The following is a 16,649-nucleotide window of genomic DNA, read 5'->3' on the forward strand; positions in this document are numbered from 1 at the left end:
CTCGGACTGCCATCGCTGGCCTGCCCTCCCACTCCCCAGTCTGCCTTCCCTGTGACTTCAGAATCACCTAGAATTCCAAGTGTAAGAAGCAAATCTAGGATAGTCAACTCCACACCTAACTTCTGATGATCACAGATCCTTCTCTAAGACTCTGACATGGGAAATGTCATCATCTCTGTCACTCCAGAGCACGCATTAAAATGACGGGCCAGGACCCACGCTATGCACTTCGCACGGATCACCTTGGCCTCTCCCCACCTTGTGAGCCAGGCATTACTGTTACCCCATTTTGCAGCTGAGGAAAACAGACTCGGGGTCACTAAGAGGTGGAGCTGGGATTCTGGCGGGTGGGGGGGTCAGTCAGTGCTCACAGCTAGGCTATGGGTTCTAAGATCGCTTGTCTGAGCCCATCTCATCTCTGAGGATAACAACAGTGCCATCCTTGGTTGCTGGAGTGATTAAATGAGATGGTCCAAGTAAAAACCCTCAGGGTAGCCCAGACGGGTGTGTGGTTAACTCAGTAAAGATTGGGTCCAAATACTTGAGCTGTAAACCCTGCTTCCTAAAATCACCAGACACCAGACAGTCTTCTACAGAAAATAGGATTTATTTTCACATTTCAAGTGAACACAAATAAATGTCCCACAAGTGTATTACATACAAAATCAGTAGATTTATTAACCACAGAAAAATCAAAGGCCTCCAGAAAAGACACGCCCGGGCCATTTCCATTCTTCACCAACTCACGGAGTGGGCACAGTTCGCAGTGGGTTTGTTCCCAGGTTCATCTGCGTCTACCCCCATGGACTCCCCTCAAAACCACAGCAGCAAACCAACAGGATTCACAGTGGCTGGGATAAGTGCCATGGCCGTGGCCCCTTCACTAAAGCCCCAATCGTGTTCCAAAGGCCAAGCTCTGGGGTTCCATGGCTTCAGCCACCAACTGGGGTCCTGCCACGGCACAGGGCAGTTAGTGTCACAGCTTCATCTCTAGGCAATCTTGTTAATTAAATTATTCCAATTAGAAGAAATATAATGACCCTTTTGCAACAGCTGGCCTTCCCCCCTCAGTCGAGGAAAGGGCAGTAACCTGTCCCTGAAGCTAAGTCATCACCACCCCAATGTCCAAGGCACGGGTGACCTTGGGCTGGCTGGATGAGGAGTGGTGACATCACAACCATGATGGGTGTCTAGAAATGGGGCAGTGAGGGAGGGCGGACGCTGGGGAAGCAGCATGGCGGGCCTGGTGGAGATCTGACACTCAGGAGAGGTCTCGCTCCAGCACACAGTGACGGTGGAAGGTGCACAGGCACCCGGACGGGGCACCGCTGCTGGCGCCTGAGGTGGTCGCCTAGGTTAGTCAACATGAGTGCAGCTACTACCGGCCTAGCGCCCCGTGGCCGTGGCCATGGCCGTGGCCAGTTAGCTTAACTGGCCGCAGTCCGTGATGACGATCTTCTTGGACGTCTTCCCACTCCTGGAACCGAAAGATTCTATTTTCTTCACGACATCCATTCCCTCTTTGACGTGGCCGAACACGACATGTTTGCCGTCCAACCTGTGAGTCGAGCCAGGTAAGAGTAAGAGTAGTGCAATGTCACCCAATGTCATGGTCACCTGGTCGTGGAACTATTCAGCAGAGATGGCAATTCTGAAAGGGACCCACATGGAAAATCTGGACCCTGACCTCACAGCTCTGGTACGAGGCCTTGCTGAGCGCCCCCAAACAGACCAGAGGGTCCCTCCCTTCTGGGGCCTGTGCTGCCTCCTCTGCCGCATGACCTTGTCCGGGACCACTTAACCTGAATCCTGGTAACCTCATCTACCAAAAGTAAATTATTCTTGTTCTGCACAGGGAGAAAACAGGGTGTTAAACTCCTCCCAGGAAATAAGAAGTCCGTGTAAATGGAACCATCTTAATGGTCACGAGTGGCAAAGTAAGAGCCAAGATAGCAAGCGTGGCTCTCTCCATCTGAGAGACTTTCAAGAATCTAAACAGCCCCTTAGTCCAGTGCCCGCAAGGCCAACACTGGTTACCACCTGGGGCAGAACTGCAGGACCCATTAGAGGTTCCACGGAAGCAGCAAAGGGCAGGCAGAGCCAGCAGCGATCTGCCCAGCCCTGACATCTGTGTCCCTTCTGGCCTGGGGACTAGAGACAACTAGGACCAATCCATCACTCAGGTCTCTCTGAAGTCCTAGGAAATGGGCTTTGTTAAGTCTTAGCTCCTGGCCAGCTAATGTCCCCTCAGTCCTGTATGCCTCAGAGCTAGGATGCAGGGAACTCCTGGCAGAGGAACTTATTAGGTAGTGGGACAGCGACCAGGGAAGACACCCCTAAAATCCACAGGCACGTGGGCCAGAGACCTCCATGGTGCGTTCCAAGCTCAAGGTAAGCCGGGAAACAACAGGTTAAACCAAGCAAATAGGCTTCCACCACAGGCCACCTTGAGGCCCTTGAGTTCTGCAGCATGTCCCAGACGGATGTGGTACAAGATCTTTGGCACAACACATGGAGGAAATTCCAACTCACCGCAAACAGAAGCCTAACACAGACACAGTTCTAAGAACCACCCAAATTCCCCCTCAGTCCTTTCATGAACTTTACCTTCTCCCACATGGACACACACACAGCCCAGTGGAGGGCTGCCGCCCCAGAGCACAGTCCAGCTTCACGCTACCCTCCCCCGGAAGCACACAAACCCTCTTCTGGCTGCAAGACCAGCCCTCATGTGGAGCCTGGGGCGAGGAACTCACCAGTCTGTCTTTATGGTGCAGATGAAGAACTGGGAGCCGTTGGTGTTGGGGCCTGCGTTTGCCATGGACAGGACACCTACAGAAACAGGCAGGAGTGAGCCAGGCTGCCCCAAGAGGCCCCTCACTGGGGAACCATTCACAAGAGCAGACAGTTCCCAGCACAGCAAGGACACTGGGGTCTGACGGTCCTGGAGCTTGAAGAGGATGAGCAGGGCCCAGAGGACTGGCTCCCCAGGGCCCGTCCCCCCTGCTGCCACAGGAAGGACAGGGCCTTGTGGAAGCTCTCCGAGGCAGAGCCAGCATGGGAGTTTGGCACACTGCATCCTGGGTCTTAAACGTGACACAACGCTGGGTTTTGCTGAAAGGCTTTCTCCCCCAGCTTCTCAAAGAAAGACTTGTTTTTAAACGGAGAGCTCAGCACGACAAACCTCCAAGAAAACCAACACTCCAACCCGGAGTGCTGAAGGAGGGAAGGGGCATCGCTGGGTATCGGGAAATTGGTCCCAGCCTCCGAGCCATGGTGGGCATGGTGGACCTCGTAGGCAGGCCAGCAACCGGGCCAGAGCTCAGGACACTCAGAACGGAGAATGGAGGCCCCCACTCACCTGGTCCCACATGCTTCAGTGTGAAGTTCTCATCAGGAAAGCGACTTCCATAAATGGACTTGCCCCCGGTGCCATTGTGGTTGGTGAAGTCTCCCGCCTGTGAGCATAGAGCACCTTCTGAGCAGCCAACCACCAGAGCTGGCAGGAGAAGGCTGCCGAGGCACAGGGACGTGGCCCCCAACCCTCTTGGGGCCCACCCAGCCAGAAGCCCCGCAGGCCAAGGGGTCAGAAAACATCCAAAGATGTCCGGGCTCCTAGCTTCAATGTTTTCTGCCATTAATAACTACCCTACCTTCCAAATGATCCACTTTTTAATTTGGGCAGGTTTTTAAAAAGATTCTCAAAGGATCTAATGGCTATTCTGCGATGATTTGTAGGTAGTGACCTAGAATTTTCTACCTACAGCTCTTGGAGGGGAGACAAGGAGGTGACCAGGGGGTCCCTGTTCCCAGGTCTGGTCTGTGGGGGGAGCAGCAGCTGGCACAGAGCCAGTTCCCTATGCTGAGCCCCACTTCTCCCCCACCACCAGGCCTCCTGGCCTCCCTACACCTTGCAGACCCAGGACGGGGTCCCCCCCAGGTCTGGCATCCCTCTTCACAGCTTGCCGGAGGTTTCCAAGGGAGCCGTGGCCGGAAGAGCGCAGTGGCTGCCAGCCCCAGCCCTGTCCCTGGCCAAGGTCTCGTGGCTGTCTTCCTCAGATATGACCCTCAGGTGAGAGAGATGACCCGACCAGCCTGACCTAAGCACCCACAAATGCCAGTAAGGTGTCCCCAGACAGGTGATTCAAAATCCTGGCCTCGGCCTCCTGGTGCCGCCAACTCATGCCTCAGAGAGCCCTCCAGCCTTGGAAGGGCCCGCTCCTGCCAGCTGCTGTTCAGAGGAAGATCCTCGCCCGGCTCAGGACAGTCCCTTCAGCTTCTGCTTCATCCACGGCCTCCCTCAGGCAGAGCTGGGAGGGCCTCTGTGGCAGAGAGCCACAGGCCTAGCCAGGCATGTCCCATAGCCACAGCCTCCCTTCCGGTCCCTGCATTCATCACATTGGACACGTCAGCAGGCCCAGCCCCAACCCGCTGCCACTCACCACAGAGGATGACAGCCCCACGGAGGAGTGGAGGGAATGGGGCAGAGAACGCTGGGTGGGAAGGACTTCAAAGAGATCACGACACTCATGTCCCTGCCTCTATGGCCTTATGGCCTCAAGACACCAACCCCTGGGGCACCTGGGTGGCTCAGTGGGTTAAAGCCTCTGCCTTCGACTCAGGTCATGATCCCAGGGTCCTGGGATCGAGCCTCACAAGGGGCTCTCTGCTCAGCAGGGAGCCTGGTTTCTCCTCTCTCTCTCTGCCTGCCTCTCTGCCTACTTGTGATCTCTGTCTGTCAAATAAATGAAATCTAAAAAAAAAAAAAAAAAGACACCAACCCCTGTCTTATGGGGCCTGATCTAACAGAGGACAACCCCCAGCACAGCTGGGGTCCTGACCCTGGGAAGTTCCTGCTGTCCCCATCTATCCCAAAACTTCTGACATAGCCTTACTGAGGTTTTTGAAAAAACAGGCAGCACACATGACTAAAGAACATTCATTTAACCAAGAAAGATGCCCCGCTCTAAAGGAGAAGCTCCGAGTCCAGACCCGTGCGTTCTTGCTGGGGCCGTCTCCCTCCCTCCCTCCCAACCTCCCACGCCAAGCACTCAGTGGGACACACAGGGGGATGCCGCCAGAGACGGCCTAAATACGCTGATCCTGCAAAGCCTGAAGATCTACTCCCCGCCCCCGTGCACAGCTGGATCTCAATGCCAGTTCCCCGCCAGCCCATCCTGCCCCTGGCTCCGTTGCTCAACCGCCGGGGCCGCCCCACCCACTCCACCCTCTCTGAGTGAGAAGACAGGCCAAGAGAGTAATGTGTCCTCTCCATTCAGTATCTCACAACCACCCTATAAGGTGGCCTCTGCTGTCCCCCCCGCCCCCCGACAGGGAAGTGAGGCAGACAGGGCTGCTGTACCTGACACATGAAGGATGGAATCACTCTGTGGAAAGTAGAGCCTTTGTAGCCGAAGCCCTTCTCCCCGGTACACAGGGCTCTAAAGTTCTCTGAGGGTTGAAGGAAGACACAGGTCAGCAGGGCCAGGCCTCAACTCCAGGGTCACAACTCGTTCAAGCCAGCACCCTTTTACCCCCCAGGAGGTGAACAGGGGGTGGAAAGACCCCAAGCCTGCTCCCTGGGTCTGCTCTGGCTGTGCTACCCAGGGCAGGTCACCTTCTCACAGCTCAGTGTCCCAGTGTCCAAGCACTGTGACAAGAGCACAGGCTCCTGGCAGGGAATCCCTAGGCCATGCAGCCACTGCCCCACCGGGCACCAGGAGGGAGGAAGGGGTCCCGGGGGGAAATTTACATAAGGCTACACTGGACTGGTGGGCAGGGCCAACACCCAAGCTCAGAGAGGGACAGAAAGTTGCCCCAGGGTACCCAGCAGCTGAGCCTCATGTGGAACTTTCATCTGGTCGTGGGTCTCGGTGCCCGAACTCCTCTCACCATCCCACCCATCTGGCCTGGCCCCTCTCTCTCCCACCTAGACCAGACTCAGAAGGCCCCAAGTCCCGTCTTACCTGCTGTTTTTGGGACGACATCTGCCTTCAGCTGTGGGGAGGGAAGGGGCCAAGAGAAGATGGTCAGTCCAGAAGCAGGTGACAGAAGGAACCTCCTCACCAACCAACCCCCACAGTGGCCAAGGAGCCCCATCCACTTGCGGGGCTCCCAGCCCTCAGCAGGAGGCAGCCTAGGCAGCTATCATCTCTGCCAGTTGTTTCCTGAACCCAGGCTGGGAGGAGGCAGCCTCGGTTTCCCTAGCTATCAGAAGAGATGACAGTGCCATCCTGGCCTACTTCCAGGGGCAAAACTGGCAGAGCTTATACAGCTTGGTCCCAAGCATCAGAGACTCAGGGCCGGGAGAGGTGCCAGTCCAAGCTCAATGCACAGAGGGGAAACAGGCTTCAAGGCAGGGGAGTGGGTGGGTGGGTAAGGAGAGGCTAGAGCCCCATCCAAGCAGGCCTCTTGAGTCCAAGCCTCAAAAGCCACCCTGGCACAAAACCATTAAAATAAAGGGGAGTAAGGAGAGTGGTCTTCATCTTCCAGAAGGGAAACAGGCCTACCAGAGGTCCCTCTGTTCAAAAGAGGGTCTGGCTTGAGAGCTACACCTGAGCTTCCCCATTTGTTCCCCCTACTTGTTTCTTACTTTGTGAGTCCGGGAGCGTGGCGGGGTTGGAGTTGGGATGCAGGTCCCCTGGGCACTCTACCCCGACTTGCAGGGGGCCGTCCGGGTCCGTCTGGGGGCAAAAGCCCCCAAGGCCCGCCCTTCAGGAGAGGAGGCCGGCTGGCCTGAAACCACCTCGGCTCCTGCCCCAGCGCCTGGAGGCGGGGTGAGTCCCACCGAGGGGGCGGGGCCGGGCACCGCATTATGCAAGGGCAGCCACGTGAGCACCCCGCCCGCCCGCTGCCCGGACCCTCGAGCTCCCGGGTCTGGGCGCTGACCCCGCGAGGTCGCAGGACCTCTCCCCGACCTCGGAGCCAGCCAGCAGGGCCGGGATCCCACAGTCAACGAGCTGACCTTGAGCTTTCTCCTCCACACCTGACCTCCCTCCCGCCTCCACTACTCCAAAGTGCCGAGAGGATACCGGAAGAGACCAATCTGATGCCCCCCTCTAGGGATTGGGACACTGAGGCCCACGGCCAGGTGTGGGAGGCAAGGTCTCCCAGCCAGTTGGGCACAGCGCCGGGCCCGTCCCCGTGCAGTACGCTCACCTCCAGCACCACGCGGCCGAGCGGCTGCCCGTCCGCGCCCACGTCCAGGTACACGAGCGGGTTCCGGGAGGAAGAGGACGAGTCGCGGGAGCCGCCGCCGCCGCTGCAGGCGCGGGCCGCGGGGAGGCGCAGCGGCGCGGAGCGCGGGACGGGGAGCAGGCCGAGCAGGCGGGGACCGCAGCGCAGCGCCAGCATCGCGGCTGCGGGTCGGGGCGGGAGAGCGGCGGCAGGAGCGCGGCAGCTGGAGCCGAGGCGGCGGAAGCGACGGCTACGCGCGTAGAGGTTGGAGTCAGCCACGACCGCGCGCCGCCGTCTTTATTGGTCGGCCCGGCCTCGAGGCCCCGCCCTCGCCCGCACTGCCCGCCCCCGGGCCTGTCCGCGGGCGGCCCCTGGCGGCCCTAGCGGGCGGCACAGCCAGGCGGCTGGGGCGACGGAGCGTGAGCTCCTTGCAACCGGTTCTCCAAGGTCCAGAGACCTGAGGGACAGACACCACCTGAGGAACAGACACGACCTGGCAAAAGGGGGCCGGTTCCATTTTGTAAGCGTCCCAGATTAAAAACAGAGAGAGGGAAATATGCTTAAACGTGGTTAACTCCAAAATAAGGGCATCCATATGTTTTTATTTGAATATAACAAAAATCTCCGTTTGAGCCCCCCGGATAGGCCTCCCCTCCACCCAGAGACCCTGCAGACGGAGAGATCAAGAGAGACAGTGGGTGAGAGACAAAGAACTTGGAGGTGAGAGGTGGATTAGAGTGAGAGGTGCAGGAGGACATAGGCAGGGACCCCTCCCCTGCTGACCACGGGCCTCCTAGTCCTAGTCTGGCCCTTTCTCCAGATGCTTCTGGACACCAGATCGTCTTCCCACACAACTGGAACTCAGCAGGTCCCAGCGGGCTCTGGCCAGGCCCCAGCTCTCCACCGGGGTTGGGTCCGATGCCCCCTCCCCAGTGCCATAGACGGACAGTTCTGGTCCCTAGCAACAGGGTCAGCTGGCTCTTGGCTCCCTTCCCACCCCAGTCACCCCAAGAACACACCTGCAGGTCACACAGTACAGGGGTGATTCCACGGGGAATGCAAGGAAAAGTGAAAAGGTAAGGCAGGAAGAGAAGGGGAGCTGAGAACCCTGGTGAGGAGAATTTACCCCACGTGTTGAGGGGCTTCGTAGAAGTGTGGTAGGGGTGGGGGTCCACAGCTGGTAAATAATAGGGGCCCAGGCAGAGCATCTCAGCAGACACCTGTGCTCTCCGGATGGGAAACAAGGACCCAGAGTAAGGAAGGCACTGCCCGGGGCTAGGAGCACCCTGCACCTTTCCCTGTTAGCCTGCGCCAAAGTCTTCTCAGACCTCTCTGAGCCTGTTTCCCCACTGGAGAATCAAGATGGGATGGTAGTCCTTACTCTGCTTCTTCCCAGGTCTGTTCCAAGGGTAACATGAACAGGAGAGGGAGACGTGTGTCAACCGTTAAGTACTGTGCTATGAGCATCAGTGATGGACAGGGTCTAGACTGTCTTTGCTTCAGGTCTAGGGCTGAGACAGCAGTGGGTCTCAGCTGCAGGGGCTCAGAGGTCCAAGGGGCCCAAGAAGAGGGTGGAGGCTGAACCTTGGGGTCAAGTGGGCTTGAACTGAGACCTGAATCAGCTCCTGGGAAGGGGTAAGACGGCAAAATGCTGGCCCGAGTAAATTCGTGAGGTTAAAGCAGCATGTCCTAGGCTCATTAGAATTCTGGCCTTGGCCCTTTCCTAGAAGTTTACAGTCCGCTTCTCTACTCCTGGCCCAGGAGGAGCCTGGTCACTCAGTGATGGCCCAGCTGCATCCTGGAGCCCAGAGGCTCCCCAGGGTCCAGCCCAGGATGGAGCCTCACTCTGTCCTGGGGAATGGCTCCTCCTTTCTCATGATTATCGTGCCCTGAAGTAGAGCAGGCCTGAATGGGGAGACAGCTTGCCCGCTGCCCCATCTGGGGCCCTCAGGAGTCTCCCAGATCTCCCCCACCCCCCAGCCCCACATCAGTGCATACCATCTGCTTGAAAGAGGAAGAGAGGAACCACCTCCCATGTCGGTTCCAGTGCCTTAGCTCACACAGCCCTTCGCTACACCGGGTGGATTAGTGGTGCCCTGTGGTCCTTCAGACCTGCTCCTGGGGGGGAAGCCTCTGTCTATCCCCCACCCCAACGAAGCCTGAGCGGCCCTAACCCAGGGAAGAGCTGCCTACATTCACTCAAGCACTTTAGCTCTCGGAGCCCTTCCCCGGCCCTTAGTGTGTCTGCTTCCCCGCCATAGCCTGGGTGGTAGTTCCATTTTGCAGGTGGGGAAGAAAGTCCCTGAGAGACAAGAGAGTGAGTTGCCCGGGGCTGGAGGGTTGGAGCTGGGAGAACTCTGACCCCAGGGCCAGGGTGTACTGCATAGGCCAGATCCTTCCCGCTGCCATCATGGAGCTGGGAATGGGGTGGGGAGGGCAAGAGAGACAAGCCAGGGACAGACAACACAGCAAGAGAGAAGCTTAGGAGTTCGCCAGAGGAGGCTGTGGAACTCAAGGGACAGGGAAGATGGTTTCTGCCTGGGGGGATCAGCCTGGACACAACCACATTTGAGGGGGCAGAGACACAAAGATGTCCCCAGAGGGGGAATGAGCCAGAGGCAGGCCAGGGTACCTTCAAGGAAAGGCTGCAATGTTGACCATAAGCTGAAAGGCTGGGGTGTGGGTAGGGGGAAATCACAGAGGGTCCGGAAGGCCAGGCTGAGGTATAACGTTATTGGATAGCACTGGGGAGCCATGGATGGTGCAGTGCCCCCATCCCTACGACTCCAGACTGAGAACTAGCCTCATTCACTCACGTTACTCCTACCCTCTTTGGAAAATCAAATGTCATCACTCCCTCCTGCTCAAGCCAAAGAAATTTCCACCTTCCCCAAGGGCTGAGCTGTGATGTCATCCTTACTTGTACTGTCCTCAGCGGCATCAGGAGGAGGGACGGTCCCTGGACTGAGCCCTGAACGGAAGCATGCCCAGCCCTTGAGGACTCCCGGCCCAGGTGAGACTGGGCAGGTGTCAGCACTCAAATGGCTCTGAGGCTATTTATAGACTCTGTGTCATCCTCAGAAACAGCAGTTTCTCTCCACTTGGCTAAAGTGGCTTCTCATTCAGGATGTTAATGGCTTTTGTCACCTGGGGATCCCGTGGGATTCCTTTAGGTATCATAGAGCCAAAGAACAGACAGGTCACGCTGACATTCAGGGGTGACAAATTCAGACGCCTAGGGGGCCAGGCAGTGACGTACACACTGAAACATACTAGACAAGTCTCTAGGGAGTAAGGGGAGACAGTGCTGTGTCCAAACACCCCAGTCAGAGGGGCAGCTTCTGCCCATGCCAGCCGATTGTGTATGTGAGACTAGGGACCCAATACAGTGGATCTTCTCTTTTTTCAACAAAATCTGAAAATCTTGGGCTTTATGGAAATCTCCCCCCCCCTTTTTTTTTGAAATCTCCCCATTTTTAAGTGTTGGGAACAAATTTTAGAATAAACATTGAATGAGCTGTAAACAACATATCCACAACATAGATAGGTCCTCTGGGCCAGCATTTTGCAAGTTCTGATCTCCACTGTACAGATGAGAGAACTGAAGCTCAGAGAGGCACAGAGACCTGCCCATGGTCACACAGCCCGGAAGTACCGGGACTGTGGACAAACCCCTCTCTTCACTGTTGCCAGGCCCCTTCTGCAAGAGTCACTTGGCAGCCATGTTTTCCGAGCACCTGTTATATGCCGAGCCTGAGATTTGCCCTGGAGATACAGGACAAAGTCCGGGATAGGCACTCACGGTGCCAGGTGGTTCTAAGTGCTATTGGGCAAGCCTCTCCCGGGCAGCCCGTGTGTGTGGCAGGCGTGACTGTCATGGCTGTCATGAGGGATGAAGTTAACGGTGGTCCTGGAGACCCTTCCTGGAGGGGCTGGGAGGGAAGTGGCCTTGCTATGGGCAGGGGGTGGGTTTTCGTGAATGATCGGTGCCAGTCTCAGGCGCGGGGACAATGTGCCTTGGACTTCATTTCTCTTAGTTCCTTTAGAGGGGGCTGGGGTCCAGGAGAGTGTCTGTCATGGGCGGCTGACAGGGAACCCAAAAGAGAAGTCCTTGGCGGAGAGCTGGGAAAGCGAGCCACACCTCCCGCACAGGCCCTGGGAAGGCTGCACTCTGGGCACTCCCCTGTGCCATTCGCAGACTTCACGGAGCAGCACGAAAGCTTCGGTGTCTCTCCACTGGCTTCCAGGAAGCACAGGTGGGTCTGTTCCCGAGCACGCTGTGAACCAGAGCATGGCGGGAAGCAGGGAGAGGCCCGAAGGGGAGGTTTCCCTCAAGGTCCAGGAGGGTGGAAGGCACGGTGACCAGAAAGAGGCCCAAGAGGAGGGTCTGGGGAAACTTCCCTTTCCAGAGTCCAGCTGGGCTTTAGAAGTTGGTTGTGTGGGTTGTGTGGGCCCCTGGGAGAGGCAACCAGCAGGCAGGGCTGGCTCCCCACCCATACCCTCCCCAGCTGCTTGGCTCTCCCACAAGCCACCTGGTCACAGGAAGAAGTGGAGGGAGCTCACTTGCTGAATGTATCTGCTAGCCACTGTGATGGGGACAACCCTGGGGGCCAAGGAAGTCTTCCTAAGAAGCTGTCCCCAAAGGGAAAGGTCGGGAAGGACGGTGGAGGCTGGCCCTGGGGGAAGGGGTAACTGTCAGCCAGCCCCGGGTCCTGAAAGTGTGGGTTTTGAGACAGGCAGAACTCTCTAGAAACCTGGCTTCCTATTTCATTCATTCGCTCCCCAGCTTTGCTCTGCACCCTGCTGAGCGCCTGCCACTTTCTCCAGGGATTAGAAATATGGTGGTCATTGGACAGAAAAGTAAACTTATGTTTTCACTGGGAAGAGAGAGAACAACCATTAAAAAGAAAAAAAAAAAAAAAGCAAAGGAGAAGGAAGATGCTCTTAGACAGTGGTTTGGGCTGTGCACAAGTGAAGCAAGGCACAGCGCTCGGCAGGGGCTGGGGGCAGAGCTGAGGGGGTTTCCGCGTGGCCTGACCCAGGAGGAAACATTCAGACCAAATCACATGTAGCTGTGTGAGCTCAGGGAGGTCATTCTTGGCTTCTTGGGGCATCACTGTCCTCGTCTGTAAAGAGGGGTTAATAATGCCCATGTCACAGAATTGTCCATTTTAAGGAGAAGGACATGGTGAAGGGCTTTGAACATACTCAGGTCTCGAATGAATGAATGAATGTATGCATGCATCCCACCTACCCCAGGCCGGCGTGGGAGTCAGAGTCAGGGTAGAAAGCATGATTTTGAGGGACTGATATTGGGCCCTATGGATATGTACCCTCAGGTGTGAACATGACAATTTTATGAGTGGAGATTTTTTTTTTTTTAGATTTTGTTTGTTTGTTTGTTTGTTGAGAGAGACATGGAGAGCAAGTGGGCATAGGGAGAGGGAGAGGAAGAGGGAGAACCTGGAGCGCAGGGTTCAACTTGGGACTCGATTCTAGGACCCTGAGATGAGGACCTGAGCTGAAATCAAGAGTCAGATGCTTAACCAACTAAACCACCCAGATGCCCCATGAGTGGGCTTTTACTACTGTCCGCCCAAGACTCCCCTTAATGATCTAATAGTGCAATCCTTACACCAACTGGTATGTCCTGTTTGGAGGCCTCCTTGAGTGTATTCACGGCCACTGCATCTTTTGATTCACAAAACAGCCTAAAAGGCTGGCTGGGCTGAGCTGTCACCTCACTTGATGGAAGTAGCAGGATGGCAGGCCGCCCAGGGCGACACAGAACAGCCAGGATTTGAGTCGGGCTCACTGGGCTCGGGCTCTTTCCACTCTCTAAACAAAGTTATGATTTTCTTTTCTTCTTTCTACTTTTTCCCCATGCCCACCCCCATGGAGGCCGTCCTCAAGATGGCCCCCCGTGTTCCCCTAGTCAGCCCAGCCTTCTGCGGTCCCCTCACCCTGCCTGTGAGCTGGACCAAATGACTCCCTTCCAGCAAACAGAATATGGCAGAAGTGATGGGATGCCCCTTCCAAGCCTGGGTTACAAAGCAGCTGTGCTTTCTGCCTCGGGCTTTCTCTCTCTTTCTTCTCGCCGGCTGCCGTACTGTGACACTCAGACAGCCTATAGAGGCCCCCAGGTGAGCCACCAAGGCTGGCTAGCAACTCTGTGAGGGATCTGGACGTGGACCTTGGGCAGCCTGCCAACAGCCTTGTGAGTGAGCTTGGGAGCGGATCCTTCGGGTCCAGTGGAGTCTTGGGATGATTGTGGCCCCAGCCAATGGCCTGATTACAACCCCTGAGAAACTCTGGGCCAGAGGCATGCAACTAAACCACACTGGGACGTTTGACCTCAGAAACTATGAGATAATAAATTTTTGTTGCTTTAAGCCCCTCAATATTGGGATCATTTGCTGTGCAGCAACGGATAGCTAATACACCCCCAGCCGGGGGCCTTTAAGGCCAGCTCGGATCCCGTTGCTGCACACACAGCCTGTCATTGATCTGCCATCTTAGCAGACTTGTGTCATCAGCTGTTCTTGGCAGAGACCGCACGGGCACCGTTGGAAAGAACCAACTCCGGGAGACAGAGCTGCCCTGTCTTGGTGAAGACGTGCAGTGGGCTGGCTGTTTTTGTCTCGTTCCTCTGAAGGTGCACATGATGAAGGCTGCGAGAGAGGAGGAGCTGGGAGGAAGCCGTCAGGGAGAGAGGGCCTGAGCAGGGCTTTGGCCCTGGCGTCTCCGTGGCCTCTGGGAAGGGAAGGTGCCTCACTCTGTGACTGTGTGCCAGGCTCTGCGCTAAGCACTTTCTATTGATCGTCCCGATCCTCTGGAGGACCTGGCACAGTGAGGGTTCTCCCTGTCTTACAAATGACGAAATGGGGACCCAGGGAGGGTAAGCGATTTGTCCAAAGTCACACTAGTGAGGAGTCTGAAATGTTTCCCAGTTCTGCTGGACTGTGTGTCTTTCTTCAGGATCGGGGGGGGGGCGGGGGGGGGGGCAGAGCTCCAAACAACAACTCTCAGTTGAATTACAGCAGGTGTCATTCTCTCTAGGTGGCCTTTCTTCCAGCTAGCATGGTGCTGTGCTTGGTTACTTAGATCCACAGTCCCATCTAGTGCTTAGGATAACTCTGCAAAGGTCGGGCTGTGGTCCCCATGGAATGGATGATAGCTCCCAGCCCAAGAGGGAGCCTATGATATGCCCAAGGCCACACAGATACTAGATGACTGAGCTGGATTTGAACCTAGGTCCAGCTGACTCCAAAGCGTGCACTGTCCTCCACCACTGGCTGGGCCTCCCTGCCCTGCAGAATCTACCATTGCCTTCCAGCCCTGCAGAGACAGTTTCCACTAGTACAGGGGAGTGACATGCCCTCAGCGTATTCGCACAGCCCTGCCTAGAGTCAACGGGAAAAGGAGCCGGCTGGCAGGACCCAAGAGGTTCTTAAGCACAGCCCAGGTTGGCCTTCGTGCATGCCGTGCCCCTCACTCCCATCTTTGTTTTCCATGCCCTGAGTGGCGTCATTATGCTAAGGGGAGAGCCCCACTGCCAGGCTCCCTAGGAGTGGGACTCGAGCCTTTGCCAAGGCTAAAACGCTGCTTGGCCAGACCTTGTCTGAGCTCCGGGCTCTCTGCCCTGTGGCCGCAGGAGGCAAACAGCCTGTCATTCTGCAGTCTCCTTTTCCTTATATGGTCTGCCTCTCCTGTTGACCTGGCTAAGTTTCTCAAATCTATTGGCTTGACTCTCCATCTCTCCTTACTAACATTAACACCGCTCACGCCTCGATTAGAGTAAGTCCTCTGGCAAATCAGCGTTGCCTGCCTTCTAAGTGAGGCGGCTCATCACCGACAACAAGTGTTTGTCTTTTTTTCCAATTAAAATAAGTGCTACGGTCCTAGGTGCCTGATGACAACAAGCTCAGCTATCACTGACCGCATGCTTCATAAGCTGCACGTGGTAGGAATTTACATTACCTCTTAATCCTCCTGTGGTCCTTAAGAAGAGGTACTCGGGTTAACGGTTCTTTAGAAATGAAGTCTCCAGAGCGGACAGAGGTTATGTAAGCTGTCCATGGTTACACGGGCCTTCTCCCGGGTTAAATGAGTGGCTGAGCTATATTTGGCCTGGCTCTGCATAATCCCAGGACTTGGCTGCTCTACCCTCTACTGTCGCTGAATTTTAGTACAAAAGGTCAGCAGGTGCAGGTCAGGCAGGGAGAGGTGTCCATTTATATAACAAAGATGAGCAGAGGCTCCGAAAATTGATCAACTCACGGGCTAAAACAGCATGTCAGTATCAGAGGCCCTGGCGCCGGGCGAGTCCCGGCAAGTCAGGGGATCACCGTGCGGGCCTCCAGGACACGGGGACAAGCCCAATAAACGCAGCAGGACACAGCCTGGAAGGAGGAGGTGCAGGGATGCTGGGAATCAAGGGTATGCAGAGCAGCTCTAGCAAGGCTGTTCACTGGCCAGGAGAGGGGTGTGGGCACAAGGCCATCTCCAGGGTGATGGGGACTGTCCTCGGTGGGCCACACAGTGGGGGTCTCCAGGCCTGAAGCAGGACCCAGCAGGAGAAAGATCTGGGCCTGTTTAGACAAGAAAGCTCTCTTGTGTGTCTAAACAAGTGGGCCTCCGTGCCCTCCCCCGGCCACGGTGTGGCATAGGGAGCCACCAACTGATTTCCTGGGGGGTGGTGGCCAAAAGGGCACAGAGCAACCCCGTAAGCCTGAAGTCTTGGAGATCATGGCAGGGCAGGGACAAGTACCAGATGGAAACAAGGACAGTAGATGCCAGGGGGCCAGCAAGGACAGTGCTGACAGATGCCCAGCCCTGCTCTCTTGGCATTCCGTAACCCCAGGGGCTTAGAGGCCATGCTGGGAGAAAGGGTGGGGGAAGGGCCTTCCCCAGATGACTCAGATAGTTTCCACCATTTGGCCAAAACAGGAACTTGAAAAAGAAATTAAGTTCTGTATCAGAAAGTAAATTTAGTTGTGTTTCTTGCACACTTGGATTTATGGGCTAGAATTCACATCCATTATATGATTCAAGGCTTCCGAACAACCGGGGAAGATATCTGCCATGCACTTTAATACAACTGTTCATGAAAATCAACAAGAAAAATGTTCACACCTCAGGAGAAAACACAGAGAGGAAATGGGGAGGCAGGTCACAAAATGCAAAATATAAATGGCCGGAAGCCCGAAGAAAAAGAATGTTCGAGCTCACTGGAAGACGTGTCGGCAAAAGGGGGCATCTGGCTGGCTCACTCAGTAGAGCACGTGACTCTTGATCCCAGGGTTGTGAGTTTGAGGCCCCCCCTTGGGTATAGAGATTCCTTAAAAAAAAAAAAGAAAGGCACAGTATAAAAAAAGAGGAGTAGAGGGGCGCCTGGGTGGCTCAGTGGGTTAAAGCCTCTGCCTTCAGCTCAGGTCATGATCTCAGAGTCCTGGGATCGAGCCCCACATCAG

At 56.0% G+C, this 16,649-nt stretch overlaps 1 protein-coding gene across 1 annotated transcript; it reads right to left on the minus strand.

The window, feature by feature from the left end:
- Nucleotides 1–588: 588 nt before the first annotated feature.
- Nucleotides 589–15,275, minus strand: PPIF (peptidylprolyl isomerase F). Its single transcript, XM_080822886.1, has 7 exons — nucleotides 15,157–15,275; nucleotides 7,159–7,633; nucleotides 5,967–5,997; nucleotides 5,363–5,451; nucleotides 3,362–3,458; nucleotides 2,757–2,832; nucleotides 589–1,558 (listed from the first exon to the last, which is right to left on the minus strand). Exons 2-7 carry the CDS (start codon nucleotides 7,351–7,353, stop codon nucleotides 1,423–1,425), a joined length of 624 nt encoding a protein of 207 aa, XP_080679012.1. The 5' UTR covers nucleotides 7,354–7,633; nucleotides 15,157–15,275; the 3' UTR covers nucleotides 589–1,422.
- Between the last annotated feature and the right edge of the window lie 1,374 nt (nucleotides 15,276–16,649).

The sequence above is a fragment of the Martes martes genome, assembly GCF_963455335.1.
Source record: "Martes martes genome assembly, chromosome: 14".
Lineage (NCBI taxonomy): Eukaryota > Metazoa > Chordata > Mammalia > Carnivora > Mustelidae > Martes > Martes martes.